Genomic DNA, 15909 nt, shown 5'->3' on the forward strand with positions numbered 1-15909 from the left:
TCATTTTTTTACTCGCATGTGCGAGTGAAATGGGCGCACTGTAGAGCCCTGTTGGTAATACTTGACTTGGACTTGCTTGGGACATCTCTGTCTTGACTTGGGACTTGACTTGGACTTCAGCGTTAAGACTTGAGACTTACTTGTCTTGCCTAACAGTGACTTTGTCCCACCTCTGGTTCTTGCAACAGCCCACGGTCATGAACAAAGCTGACACAGCAGAGACAGACTGAGTTGTTTTCAAAAGAGGTACTTTATATGATTTCCAGAGTAAAGACAGATCACTGTTTGAGAGATGTGGGAGGAAGTTTATAGGAATGTAACTGACAGCACTGTACCCTAAAACTTCCACTCATGGCCATCTTTAAAAAGGGGAGTTAAATCATGGCAACACTGCGAACTTTATTGTATTTTTCTTTTGGCTTACTAAGTGTCATTTCATAGAACATAAAAAAGCGTACAACTTTTTATCCATGGTCAAATCACAAGAATGGCATCAAATATTACATGCAGGCCTGTTGATGGGAGTGAAAGATTAAGTGCTAGCTTAAGCAAAGCGATAACCTGCTTCGACATGGCACAAAGAGCTCTAAAGCGAACAAACATCGGACTAACAGCGTTCTAAGTGTAGACAGTCATGACGTCTCTCCACCTCGCTGTAAACTGAAGACTAAAACAGCAACAGTGGTTTGAACATTCACCTTCAATACAGTCCTGGCAATACTGAATTGAATACGGACAAGAAAAAAAAAAACACAAACACAAAAGAAACAATAAATACCAACACTGAAACTGTTTGACATACTGTAGAATATGGTTGGGTAAAAATACTGATTACAAAAAATAAAAAATACTGAAAAAATATTGACCTTTCAATGACACTGATGATGACTGAGCGTGCGAGCGGAAATGACTTGTTGACCTCCCTACACACAGCTTCTCTGTAACAGCTAACCTACAAAGACGGTCATGTTAGTGACTAATATAACATAACGGAGGTTTTGGCCAAGCTATGTGTGATTTCTTTAACCGTCAAATAGTCCCCCCTCCTTCATGAACAACTGGCCTGCTAGTGGGTTTGCAGCGGAGATTAAGATGGGGTTTTTGTTGTTTGTTTGTTTGTTTAAGTAAACCTCTTGTTTTGCATTGATTCTGAAATGAACATGATCTGACTCACACACAGACATGCTCACCCCTACTTTCTCTCTCACACAGTCAGACACACGCACACACACACACACACACACACACACACACACACACGCACTCACAATAAAGACACTGGTGGTCTGTGGAAAAACTGGGACTGGGGGTTCTCTCTCTCTCTCTCTCTCTCTCTCATTCTCTTTTTGTTGACGGCCCTTGATGATGAATGAGGGACGGTGATCCGCATCTCTCCTCTACTGGGTCCTGAGCTGGTAGTCTGCAAACAGAAGGAAATGGACTCACTTAATTAAAAGACCCAAACGACAGGAAATCAGGAGAGGAAAAAAAGACAAAGAAAATGAAGAAGATCAAGAAAAAGAAGAAAAGAAGCTAATTGTGACAGCTGGGTAGCTCCACCCTGAACAGGGAGAGCGCAAGAAGGCAGGAACTGCAGGAGAGGATGTGGACCAGGGGAGAGCAGGGACACGCAGCGCTTACACAACGCTAGCTAGCCACCGGAAGGAGACGTCAAGAGACATTACAAGGAAAGAGACAAATCACTGTAGGGAAAAAATCAATGAGGGTAACTGTTAATATGACAGATCTGTAACTGTAAGGCCTGCCTTGGCCAGTCACATGGACAGAAAAAACACAACTGATGTTTCGTCTCACCTGAAAAGTTCAGATTATATGCACCGAACGGCGGCAGAGCAAAATTTAGAGCATACACAATATGAGCCAATCAACCAGAAACATCATTTGCTAGTTAATAGCTAATGCCATGTATGAAAGATGTGGAGTCTCTCTCCATTCATTCATCTTGTTTGAAATATCTGCAAGGAGGCACTGTCAAGATGACTGCCGAATGGCAAGACTATAAGCAGCCTATAAGCATCAGTTTGTCATTAGTCGAATCCAACACCATTGTGCTGGTAAACAGAAACAAGAGGGACACAGAGGACCAATCAGACAAACAGGCTGAGCTATACAACCCTCAACGTTCATCACATTTATTTATGGTCAATGGAAGGCAATATTTTAGTTTCTCTGCCACTGATGCTGCACCACCTGCATCACGGGTCCAGAGTAGGAGCTCAGAACGCTCAGTGGCGCAAAAAGTGGGTATGCGCTATATGCGGCGCATAGGGGCACAGCTCCATGGGGGCGCCAAAGCGATGGTAAAAAAATTAAATAATATATTTGGTATTTTCTATATGTAGCTACTGCTGTCCGTTTCTGAATCATTTCAACATTTTCTCAATGTTCTATAACATTTTAGAGGACTAACAGGCTAGAGTAGGCGCCCTCTCATAAGATTCCATAATAGAATTTTGACATAGAAGAGGGAGTGGGGGCGCCGTGAGCGCTGGGCGAGCAGATAGGCCTACGAGTAGTGAGTTGCCATCTATGGAAAAAGATGGATACAGCAAAAAAAAGCTGTTGACGACTAAAAATAGAAAAAGAAAGAGGGAAAAGGAAATGGCATGTCAAGGGATGCAGCAGCAGGTAAATAAGTGGACGGTGAAAGGCAACAGGTAGGATTTAAAGTGATGACGTCTGTACTTGGAGGCTTGCAAATTTGAATGTTAACAGACTAACTAGCGTTTGTTAAGCATAATGCCGATTGAAACATAGCCTATTCCATTCAGATAGCTAGGTGGCTACCATGCTCATACTACACTTTTAATGGCCAACTGCAAACAGAAATGTCATGCTAGCAGCAACTCATTACATGTTTCCATATCCTAACAATGAAGGCTCCTTGTAATAACTTAATATTGTGTTGTCAATGTGGTGCAAACAAACAAGGCTAGAGTGCCTATCAGCCTTATCCATTGTGAGCAATAGCTGGCAAAATGTTATGAGAACCATTTAGACTCTCTTAAAGTGGCAATGCACCATTTATCAATAAGTATAACATCAAGTTAAACATCAAATTGGCAGCATTTCTTTAAAAACATATTCAATAGACACTAATGCACAGTAATAGTGTAAATTATTGATTATTGGCCTTTTGTTTTGCTTTAGTTGTTTGTGTTTTTTTTTTTTTTGGGGGGGCGCCAATATTGTTGTTGCATACCCCTCAAAAATGGGTAGCTGCGCCCCTGAGAACGCTCTTCAAGAGAGTCTTTAGATGATGAGCAATTTCCTCACACAGCTCCCCCTGTCCGCTTTCACTTCAGCAACTGTGAGGCTTTACGAGAAACATCACACCGTTTCAACATCGCAAGATCAGGAGTTGATATTGTTGTCCAATTGCATATTCTGGGGTCGACTGGATTTGGCAATAAGTCATTGCTTAAACAGTGTTTTGCTGCTCTAACTGGACTCCACTTGACAGGCATGCAGTGGAACTCCTGATCTCTTTCCTAGGAACCTCTACAGATGAAAGCCCAGCCCACATTCTGCATCGGCTAACTAATGGTAACTCGCCCACTTGACAGGCATGCAGTGGAACTCCTTATCTCTTTCCTAGGAACCTCTACAGATGAAGCCCAGCACACATTCTGCATCGGCTTTCCGTAAAATGCTTTCCTAACAACTACAGGTTATGTGAGGGAAATGTTGGCCAGGTGTAGTGGCCCTTTTGTGGAACTGCTATTTAATCCACCTGGGTCATGACCAGGGTAGGAATTTCACGGCGGCCACGGCCGTAGCCCCTTGCGTTGGCCGAGATGCCCCTTTGAAAATCAGAGGTTTACAGGCCACTGTGGCCTTGGTGCCCCCTTCTCAATATTCTGGTTTGCGTCGACTAATAGCGTATTTTTATTAGCCTATGGCCTGACAAAATAATCTTTCACAGCGCAAATTATTGTAGCATTTTACGCCCAGTGGAAAAGTGACAGCGCCGCGGCAAGAAAGTCGTCCAGATTCCCATTCTTCTCAGTTGAACTACTGCAAGAAGCCCTACCCATCATACAGGCATCACAAGCATCACATCACATGAAAGAGCTTTTTCTCAGCTTTTAAACGATGTTAGCCATTTGGTGAACGGTTCGCGAGACAAATAAATACTATGATTAAATTGAATCATAAATTCTAGGATCTGCACCCATCTCCCTCATTCATCTTGGAATACTTAACGAACCCTTCGTTCAAAACATGGCAAACCATATATCAAAATAAACAGCAGACCTTACCGAACACGAAGGTTTAAAGCAGTCCCCTCTACAGTTAGCCATTCCAGAGTAATCCGGTTTTGAATTTGTAGCAAATTTCGACATGAATGTCTCCAAATTTGGGCTTTAAGTTTCACAACGTGTTTAATTTTTTTCCTATGTGATTTCATAACATGCCAAATACAAAATAAATGTTACAAATATCGCCTAGATGTCGGTTTGTTAGAAGAGTTTGTTAAAGTAGCCTTAATGATGACAAAATGCTAAGCATGCATCTGGCTATTTGAGTTTCTTAAAGCTGAGCTGTGCTTAAATTATTCAATACATGATTTCATAACAGGCCAAATATAAAATAAATGTTAAATATAGCCTAGATATCTGTAAATATTAGATGATCAGATGATTTACAGTTCTATGTATGTTTTTGTAATGTTTCATACAGTGATGCAGGTCTATTGAATAGGCTAAATACAATTTCAAATCATGTTTATAGCCTACTGTATGGTTAACTTTGGCCTTGGTGCCCTGACATGTGGCCTTTGTGCCCCCCACCAAATATGCCCAACTGAAGGCCAAGTGACCTTGCCCCCAAAATGGTGAAATTCCAAGCCTGGTCATGACTAAACACAACAGCATCATGTTTTGGCAGATTATGCATTTCCCACTTCAGGCGCTGCTAAGAAACACTAGCCTCTGACAGCCAACTGGGCATTACTACAGAAAATAATATTGATTCACCCCCATATATGCTATATTGTACATGCTTAGATTGTCTGGCTTATTCCAAGTGATCTGGATTCATTCATATACACACATAGCAAACGGCTTAGAATCGGAATCTTTGCTGTGCTGCTTTCCAACAAAATGCCATCTATACTTTTGGTCATTATGGAGCATTATAGAGATTGCCATCTTCAAATTGACATTTCATTTTTAAACTACAGCACTTCAACACATCATATTAACAAAACCTTACTGTGGGAGGAAAACTGGATCACACTAGGACATTCTGCAATATGTCACAGATGATGTGGAAAATAGGCTAGAATTGTTATAATTTTAACTGAAATGGTGGGAATTTCCGTCAAACTTAGGTTTATAAATATAGTTGAACTGGTTAAACTTATTTAGCAGAGGAAATGCTCCAGATATGCATCAAACTTTGCAACAGCCTACCAACAAAATGTTCAAATATTCAATGTCTGGTCTTACCCCCATTCTGGGTGATGTAGCGCACCCACGGTAAGGCCTGGTAACCACTTTTCTCAATGATCTTCAGGTAACGCACCTGCAACAAGAAAACAAACAAACATAAGAGGTAAACAAAAAAGTGAGAGGTCACCTGAACTTTGTGAGACAGAGCAGAGTCATGGAAAAACTAGTCAACTAGCCAAGAACCAAGCTGCAACATCATTGTGAACTGATCGACATTCCACGCCACATTTAAATGCTATACTTTTCACCACATAGACAGTCGTCCAAAGAGAAATAGTGGCCTCATATTGTTATACTGTACTACACAAACAAATTGCAGGACTAAATGCAGATGCGAGCTGGCACAGGCTGCTTGGGCCATCGTAAGACAGGAGTTCACCGTCCAGTCAAACCATCTCTCCAACCACATTTGTAACACTTTAAATAAACTTCCCACGCCCATGCTGCAGTTGTCAAGGTCACGCAAGTTCGAGTTTAAGAAAAAGTTTCTATTTGCATGCCTGTACATTAAATTAAGGCTCCATGCATCAACACACTTTAATACGCAAATCTGCGCACACGTGTGGGTATTTGTGGGTACAAAAAAAAAAACGCTTGAGTCGGTTTCGGTCAAGCACGTGCCTCGCACTACAACATTACAACAGCAAGCAGGATCTGGGTAGTGAGGAGCGAGAGTATCGGAGCCTGGGAAAGTTCATGTGTTCTTAGCCATGAGCAGCTGCACATGAAGAAGTGGTTAAGATAGGCACACAGATTGAGGAACTGGCACCTTCTGCCCCTTCGGTGACTATGTTGTCATGCTCATGCCCCCAACGGCCAACATTGCACAACCCAATAGATCGAGTAATTTAAAAACAAAACTAAAAAAGAAATTCATGTTCCCTCAGTGGCTCCTGAAAGTGCCTATGTCTGCAGTCTCCACTGCATTCCCCAGCTCACACAAGTCTCTGGAGATGATTTAGCAACAGCACTGGCATGCCTACTACACCAGTGCTCTTGCCAGTAACTGCATGTACCACCATGACATGCTTGGCGTTCAAGCTGTGGTTCCCAGTAAGAGTTAATTAGTATGCTAGTTTATCTTAAAAAACACAGTAGGTGAAATGGATGGCACCCCTCCTGAGACATTTTAGGAGAGGAGAGATTTTTCCATGTTAAGAGAACCACTCCTGTCTCAAAGAATGAAAATAGCCATTCGCAACAACATGGCAGCCGAGCAGAGGTCACTTTTACGCAGGTTAAAAATGATTCGAGACACTGTAAAAACTGGTGTTTACAATTAAGGTATGGCAGAACACTCCTTTCCACATACACAGAAAACACACACACAGGCACGCACTCACAGAGTGGTGTCTCGCCTCACAGAGGCCGCCAGGCCAGCAGGCAGACAGACAGACAGACAGTCAGGAGTCTAAAACTGACTACAGACGCCTTCCATACTCCCGACTCTGACAGCTCTGAACGACGCAGCCAGGAATTATGGGTTGGGATTAAGTGAGGAGTTTGTGTTGAGTTTGGAGTGCTGTTGGTCTTTTTATGGCATTTTATAGTTGTGCGTACATGTGTGTGTGTTTATGTGTGTGTGTTTGTGTGTGTGTGTGGGCACTCTCTCTCCGAGAAATCTCTCACCTTCCATCAGTCCACCCCCAAACACACACACACCACCCACCCCCCCATCATTCACTCACACACACACACACACCCATCCCATGCCAACACACACATGCTCCCTTAGATTCTCTTGCACGATCAGTGTAAACTATGTGCTGCTTTTCTGGCAGTTCCATAGCAGTGGTGTCTCTAGGGAACAGTAGGGCCCTCCAAGCGTTCTGATGGTCGGTGCTGGACACCCTCTCATTACTGCGGTGGTGTGTGCATGCCCTTGTCCACGGCCCGGTGCACTTCAGGGAATCTGATGGCTAGACACTCTCATAAGCGCATTGAATTTGATTAAGTGTGACCTGTATGACATATTTAGCAAACTTGTATGTACACACACACACACATATTTCACTAAAAAGTGAATACCCAATCACAAGTGACTAAAAGAATGAACTCCATCCATCATGGCAGGAAGAAAAAAAAAAACAACAAACCAAAACAAAAAACAAGCTGTTAAACACTGCAAACATGCCTGCTTGTCTGGAGAGTAGCCGCAGGGCCCCAGCTCAGCGCTCCATGAGAGGCTGTGGTCAGCTACACCAGACTGCCAAGCAAGCACCTGATCTGGGGCCAGCCTGGGACTGCCTCCTGTCTCCTGACATGATGGGGCATTCCCAATTAGAGCTGGCAGAATTAACGTGGTGACTTTAACACACAACACACAAATACAAGTGTGTGTGTGTGTGTGTGTGTGTGTGTGTGTGTGTGTGTGTGTGTGTGTGTGTGTGGGGGTGTGCATGTGTGTGCGTGCGTGTGTGTGTCTGAATGTCTGCCTCAGGACCATCAAACCCGTCGGCAGACAGCCCGACCACACACACGGGGGGGGTGGAAGATTATCAAAAAGCGCCTCGGCGGTTTCGCTCCGGGTTCTTGGCCTCTCTACTCAGAGCCTCCACTGGTGTGTGTGAAAATGGCTGCCAGTCGCCGCGGCGACAGCGGAGCTAACCTCGGTGAACTCCGGCTCAGGCCTCGCGTTCTCCCGCTATGCCGCGCTGCGCCAGTAATGACATGGTGAAAAATACGGAAAGTTACGAAAGCCTTATTTTTGTTCATGTTCCTTTTTTTCCCTTTTTCATTTGAAGACCTCAGCTGTACCTGCCAAAGAGGCACTGTGCAGTTGGAAGACTCGAGCTCGGTGCACCTGCCTTTCCACTGGTGCAAGGTGGATGGAATGGAACAGGAGAGCCGTGGAGAACAAACAAATAGACACACACACACACACACAAACAAATAATCCAAACTAACAAAAACCCAACATCCTTATCTATAATGTGTCAAGACACGACAGTCTACCACTGGGGAGCGCGGAAGACAGAAAAAAGGAAAAAGGGAACATACAAAGTGTGGAGAGGGGGGTCAAGAAGAGGAAATCAATTTTAAATGAGTAAATCAGTGTCTTAATTCGATTAAAACATGACTGACTTTTTCATAACCCTGCCAAAAGTCCTTCCCATTTGCTGGCAGATTGGATTAAAACAGTGGTTTTCTGCCCTTGATTTCCGTGTGGGCAGTTTTAATACAACTTATTACTCCACAAAGGAGGAAATTCTGCGCTCCTCCCTAGCTCATTCTCTCCTTAACGCGGGGAGAAAATAAGATCACTTCTGACTAATTATCGTTAAAAAACCAATGCAGAGCAAGGAGTTCAGCAGGAACGCAGGCACAGAGAGAGAGAGAGAGGGGCCCCTGGTCACACGCTGGGTCTCTGGACACACCGTCTGCTGTGTTCATGTTCCACAGGACAGGTGACATCTGACAGGCTGGATACGAGACGGCCTAATTCAGTCCTGGAGCTTTGATGAACTAGCTCTCCATGTCAGTGTTTGACATGTAATGGGCTTTTATGTGTAAGTTATGCTTAACACACACACACACACAGAGAGAGAGAGACACAGGAGCTTATATGGAGTGATAGAAACACAAGCATACACACCTGCACACATATGACATACACTCACAAGTTCATGCTCACTGTTGGAAACACTAATAACCCATTCATGCCCAGGCTCACACGCACACACAGAGACAAGATGACTGAGTCCAGACAAAAACACACAGGCAGAGTGTGTTTCTAGCAGGCCGCAGTCAGAAGGTCCAGAGGATTAGGCAGTCAATTATTCGTCATCACTGATACATTCTTTGCTGACTTTTCTACACAAACCACTCAGGAACTAGGAGGCTTGCTCAATCTGTGACAGAACCATATGGATTCTGTGCATCATTGTCATCATGCCTGCACCATTCACAAGCACAGAGAGGAAACCGCCCAACAGAACTCACACTCTGACAACTGCTGACAAACCGCTGACAAACCTGCCAGCAATGTGTGGAACTCTGAGTCCAACTCTACCTCAGGTCAACTGAGCATATATGTGTGTGTGTGTGTGGGGGAGAGAGAGAGAGAAAAGAGAGAGTACTGTATTTGGGTGAGTGTGTGTGTGTGTGTGTGTGTGTGTGTGTCCCAGCATGAAGCGGGTCGCGGGCAGTAACCTGAGCTGGAGTCCGCTCTTCTCCCTCTCCCACCTGCTCTCCACCAGATGTGGGTCAGAGGGGGGTCATTACACATTCAGTCCCGTCCAAAACACACAGATCTGTTTACACCTTCCCGTCCTGGACACAAGGCACGTGGGGTATACAGTGTACAGGTGCCAAGCAGGACAGCGCACTGGAAGAGTCTCCATTATCTCCACGCAGCTACGGCGCTTTCCTCCCAACATATAGATTATGCCCTGATGAAGCAAGCTAAAGCTTCATAATTAACAGAAAATAGCCTTTGTGGTGGTGAAACTATACTAATCGCAAACATTGACCACTTTGATTTTCAGATTACCTCAACATCTCAGGAACACATTGGCAAAAACTGCACGACTATGTAGAAGACCTGCTCCGTGGAGCACGTTACAACACGGGCAGATTGATCACTCTGCCAGTTGCAATGGTGCCACCTTGTGTTTTGATTGGGAAGTGCTTACTCAGCCCTGCTCACAACTCAACTGAGAGAGTCAACAAGACAGCATGCGGTTTGTGCAGGCAAAATTATTGGGATAAAATTTCCCCTATTATTCCCTTATTTTTTCAGAATGGACAGGGCAATCCTGAGAAAACAGCCCTTTAACAGAATATTTCATTGTTGGTCTACGTCTGTCCATTGTCTTTTTGACAACAAAACTGAGTCCCACTTTTCTTGTATACCATCTACACTGTAAGCCACAATTTATGGTTAAGGTCACGGGTTGGGCTTGGTTACGGTGATGAAGGTTCTATTCAACTACGATTTTAAAGACTTGAATTTCAACAAACCACCTGTAATAGTCTCTGTAGGCAGACTGTCCAAGTGAAGTGTTAACCAAAAAGAGTTTTCCTGCAGATGTGTAGAGGTGTGGGAACTGGGCAGAGCCCAGACTGACCTGGATGCCAGAGGTGGTGAAGTAGGGGATCTCAAACTTCACGCTGATGGGCGGCTTCCCCTCCTTATCCTCAGCCTCCACACTGGGCAGGCCAAAGTGAGCCCGCATCAGGTACTCCTTCCCACCCTAACACACACACACACACACACACACACACACACAAATGCACACATGAATACACACACACACAATCAACACGACCATAAGTTCTTGTTAATGACTGCTTTACAGAACTCTGCGGTAAGTGCCGACCAAACATGAGGTCCACGGAACAACACAATAATCCCGTCCAGCGACCGTCTACTCACAGGGAAGGACTTGATGGACCAAACAATCTCACTGTTCTCTGGTACCCACTTCACGCTGCCCACCGTGGTCTTGAACTTGGGCGAGTCGGCATCGGTGGGCACGGGAATGTGGATCTCGACATTGTTGGCGGTCGAGCGCCTCTTAAACTGGCTCTTCGCCTGGGTGAGGAAAAAAGGACACGTGTCAAGAAATACAAGTGCTTATGTCACTAAAAATACTAGTGATGTAATCAACACAATGAAAGCATTTGGAATAACTATTGTGGAGCTGTTTTTAACCATACGAATAACAAAATCTACACAGGGGAGCATTGTTGCTGAGCTGGGGTAAGTTGGTGCTGCTGAGGTCATACCTTGATCATGTACTCGATTCTGCTATGGGAGTGTTTCTCAATCACAGACTCAATCCAGATCAGAGGCTTCACCTGCAAGTCAGAGAGATGGATCAACCCTCAACCGCACACATCAATGGAGAGATGGTACGTGGTGAACCACAACACAGATGTCACAGGGCTAAAGCACGATTGCCACCTACTGGCACTACTCTGTCATTACAGGCTTCCGTTCTGATGAGTTGGGGACAATTAACACTCCAACCAAAACAACACTTCCAGCTCATGCATGTGCATGCACACAAAAAACAGAGCTTGGGCACCAAAGCGTGATACGAACACTCACGTGCGTGTTGAGTCGATACGACATGAGCTCAAACTCGCCGTCAGGTGGGATGAAGGAGATGGTGCGGTCGTTCTCAAAGCGAGACAGACGCACACACTGGTGGAACTTCACATCCTCAAGCTCCACGGACTTACTCTTACCACCTGGGCCACACACACAAACAGGCAGACACACACACCATCCTTAACTACCAACAGAATCATTGCTACTGCTTACCACACACACACACCCCTCTAGAACCCTCCAGAATTATTGGCACCTCTGCTAAAGTTGATTCCTTTTTCTCAAAATAAATTTGCTTCCCTTCAAGGTCCCTTCATCACAATAAATGACCAACAGATTATTTTATACCGGTTTTTAGTCAACTTTAGCAGATATGCCAATAACTCTGGAGGGTACTGTACATACATACATACATACATACATACAGGCCAAACCTTTGTTCATCTGAATGCTGCTTATATACTGTCACACGTTTGCTTCAGTAGGTATACTATCTTTTCAAACACTCTAACATTCAGCATTACTACATCATCATATGATCAAGAAAATAAAATAAATAATACAAAATTTTTTCCATGTAGCCATATTTGTGTTATTCTATATACACTCCATTTAAATGAGATAAGGTCAGCTTATTTATGCAGTCTAAGGTCTTGAGGCTTGACATCATACAGATCTGTTCTGTAAGAACGCATTTAAACATTCTAATGACCACAACGTAAAAAAAGGGACACCACGGTCATTTTCACTCCACAAATAGATTAATGTCCACTTAATTACTCCACTTATCTAAATGGCCTATGCAATGGCTCTGAATGTGAGGGCCATACGCCTGTCCCTATCTAGAGCATCTCTGGTGGACGTGGAGGCGAAGAGTGGAACTCACGGCCAGTGTTCTCAAAGAGAACCTTGTCGTTGAGGCCCAGACGCAGTTCTGGCATGCCGGACAGGAACACGCGCATTTTGATGGAGCCCACGATCTCGCTGCGGAGCACGTTGCCATTGGCGCTCACCTGCGGAAAAGAAAACAGCCAATTGAGTGCTCCCTTCTCTGGCCTTGTGGTTACAGCCTATTTAACGCTAAATAGTCATGTCAAATAGTGCAGCGTCACAGGACTGTTCAACTGTGGCACAGTGGATGCTTGTGCATACTGGTTTATGAATACCATTTGTGGTCACATGCTTCAAGACATTAGAAAGGCATTTTTACTGAGCACAGAAATTACTCCAATCCTGCACTGTGGAAAACAGCCCAAAAGAATCACCATCTTATATCGCATTTAAATTACAGAGATGCTAAAAATAAGAGCAGGGCAAGCTGTAAGGCTGAATCATATTCAATATTTACATCTGAATCACCCCTTGTTAGAGGCTCTCATGAATCAGGCCATTGTTGAACCAAACAGCCACAGAGCTAAACATGGAAACAACTAATATTCTCAGCAGTCAGCAGAGCCCATGGAGTTTACTCCTGAAATGACTGTTGTTTCCACACACTCACAGGCATGCATGCACACACACGCACACGCACACACACACAAACACAAAGAAACAGTCTGAGAAACAGGAAAGGTGCCATCCAAGAAAAGCAGATGGGCTTTCTAAAAACGGTCTTTCTACCAGCAGGTTGACCGACTCGATGACGTCCAGGAACACCTCGTTCTTCCTGTACTTGATGCCCTCTGACCTCCAGGAGACGGCGTTGGTGACAGTGGCGGGGGGGCGGGGAGCCCCCGTGTCCAGCTTGTGCCCCTCCTGAGTGATGTATCTACACACACACAAATACAAACACACACACACACACACACACACACACACACACACACACAAACACAAACAAACACACACACACACACAGTCAGTGAGAAATACAAGAGAGAGAGATAGACTGAAGTTTAGAAAGAGGAAAAGAAGTTTAGACTGATGACCAGAAACCTTCACAATGACAGGAATCCAGCCGACACACCGAGACTAACGGCAAAGACTTGGCATTCAGAGACACAACTCATCACTTCTTCTGAACCCCTCTTCACTGGGAGGGGGATGTTTGGAGCAAGAGGAAGTACGCCAGGAAGCCTAGCACTATTCACGCTAAAATAAGTCAGTACACATAAGCAGTCTCAAACATTAAACAGGATAGCCAGTCAGTGTTAACTGTTGACTCATGGGAAGCACACAAATATGTAGGCGAGCTAATCTCTCACTGTGCACCTGATTTGCTACAGAGCAGGTACTATGTTTCTTTACTGAGACTCTTCTCCCTCTATTATCTGAATAAAATTGCCACCGTATTTTGGCAGAACTGGTGTGTTTTTAATGCAATCACTTAGTAGCCACACTTTATCACTCCTCTTTCAAGGAGCATTTACTCCTTCCTCTGTTCTTTGGAGTACAAAGACTCAGTAGACTCTGTTTGACCTTATGGGTCAAAGTGCAGCAGCAGAGCCCAAGGCTCCCTGTGGTCACAAGTCTGAATGTAGCAGAAGGTGCACACACATCCAACTTAGTACAGGTGCAGGGTAAAGTTGATCCGTGAAATAATGAAATGTACCCGCACACTGTTGCTGCTGTTCCCGAAGTGATTTATTACATAACGTTTCGACCAATGTTGGTCTTCGTACGTTGGTCGAAACGTTGTATAATACATATACTTTTCATAAGTCTGAATGTGACATGGCCACTCACTCCTGCAGGATTTTGCTGTCTGTGGTCTGCGGGTAGCCAAAGTCCATGAGCTCGTCCAGCAGCTCGTAGATGATGACAAAGTTATCCCTGATGCTCTCCTCCTCCAGCTCCTTGAAGTACTCTGAGAACACCTGAACAATGAACATGACCCAACAACATGAGGAGAGAGCAAGCACTTTCCATAACGATAAGGCCAGAGGTCTGAGAGCATCGGCCAGTGACTGGTGGCACCGCTGATATGTGTCTTAAACTGTTTCAATTTCATTTCATCAAACTTGACCAGAGCTCACTTGGAGATCAATCCATACAATGCTCATGATGGGTGTTGACCATTTAAACAAAAGTATAAAGTAGGCTATAAACACATCAACAAACAGATTTGTTATAGATGACCATGCAGCAAGAACACTTGTAACTAATATTTCAGACACCCCGCCCTCAACCCATGTGCCCTTGTTCGAAGCAGCTCGCCCTGTACTTTGAGATGCACTGGGTTATGCAAAAGCACACAGCGTCTCGTTCAGACAGCTGTCAGAAAAACATTAACTGATGATTTAGCTGCTATAGAGAAATCATTGTTTGAGATGATGGACTTACCTGCACAATCTTGTAGAGGAAGGAGAAGACCAGTGAAACACAAGCATTCTTTTTCGACGTAGCAACAACTGGAGACAAGACTGGTCAAGGAGAAACGGTTTTAGGTACAAGGAAACTATACGCAACTTTGTCTGGACAAAGACACTCCCCACAGCATGCTCTACTGTATAAAATGAGCCACACAAACACCTGAGGTTGCTTCTACACACAGCATCATACAGTTCAATTAACACAGTTATTGGATGGATTGTGTGTGTGTGAGTTTGTGTGCGTGTGTGTTTCACAAGGGTGAAAAAACAAAACTCCTCGGTGACCAGTGATGGCCATTTGCCAGTCTGATCAGGCGTGAGATGAAGATTAGGATACGGTAGAGGTTGTTGTGCTTGATCCACATGAAACGCACTGCTCCGTGGGCCAGGATGGGCGAGAGTGTGCCCTCCTCCTCCTTATCCATTAGCAGGGTCATGAAGTGCTCGATCTCAGACATGTCCACATCGCCGCGGTAGTTACGGCAGATCAGCACCTGCACACAGGAACAAGGCTGCTGCTTTAGAACTGTGAGGATTAGAACCCTTTAGCTATGGCAGATCAGCACCTGCACACAGGAACAAGGCTGCTGCTTTAGAACTGTGAGGATTAGAACCCTTTAGCTATGGCAGATCAGCACCTGCACACAGGAACAAGGCTGCTGCTTTAGAACTGTGAGGAGTAGAACCCTTTAGTTAGGGCAGTAATGTTGGGAAACCACCTCCTGACAACCTATACAGTACAAACATTTAATGGTCAAGCCATATTGAGAAGAACGTCTGTGTTCCATCCTACAAAGTTTGGTCAGGCTAGCGATACTATTTTTAAGACATTAATGCCAAAACATGGCTTCCAAGATAAGGCTCTTATTTTTAAAGTATATGTAAGCACCTGTAAAATCTGTTTCTAGTGTTTGTTACTGCACTGTTTGATTTTTGTCACTACAATGACCACAATGCTTTGGGTTTGTCATGGTTGTGTTGTGTAGGAATACTGTACATGTCAACCAATCAAATGTCTTTCTTTGTTTGCTTTTATTTGAATTTTATACTCAGCCAATGATTA

At 44.3% G+C, this 15909-nt stretch overlaps 1 protein-coding gene across 1 annotated transcript in view; it reads right to left on the reverse strand.

The window, feature by feature from the left end:
- Positions 1 to 231: 231 nt before the first annotated feature.
- Positions 232 to 15909, reverse strand: part of ap1m1 (adaptor related protein complex 1 subunit mu 1) — a 28158-nt gene continuing 12480 nt past the window's right edge. Inside the window, exons 2-12 of the mRNA XM_048261200.1 lie at positions 15184 to 15340; positions 14818 to 14885; positions 14221 to 14351; positions 13156 to 13303; positions 12422 to 12548; positions 11533 to 11675; positions 11208 to 11279; positions 10855 to 11013; positions 10547 to 10672; positions 5475 to 5550; positions 232 to 1420 (exon numbers count right to left, since the gene is read on the reverse strand). Coding sequence (XP_048117157.1) covers positions 1398 to 1420; positions 5475 to 5550; positions 10547 to 10672; positions 10855 to 11013; positions 11208 to 11279; positions 11533 to 11675; positions 12422 to 12548; positions 13156 to 13303; positions 14221 to 14351; positions 14818 to 14885; positions 15184 to 15340 — 1230 coding nt within the window. The 3' untranslated portion in view covers positions 232 to 1397. The remainder of the gene's footprint in view (positions 1421 to 5474; positions 5551 to 10546; positions 10673 to 10854; positions 11014 to 11207; positions 11280 to 11532; positions 11676 to 12421; positions 12549 to 13155; positions 13304 to 14220; positions 14352 to 14817; positions 14886 to 15183; positions 15341 to 15909) is intronic.

The sequence above is a fragment of the Alosa alosa genome, chromosome 1 (assembly GCF_017589495.1).
Source record: "Alosa alosa isolate M-15738 ecotype Scorff River chromosome 1, AALO_Geno_1.1, whole genome shotgun sequence".
In the NCBI taxonomy this organism is placed as follows: Eukaryota; Metazoa; Chordata; class Actinopteri; order Clupeiformes; family Clupeidae; genus Alosa; species Alosa alosa.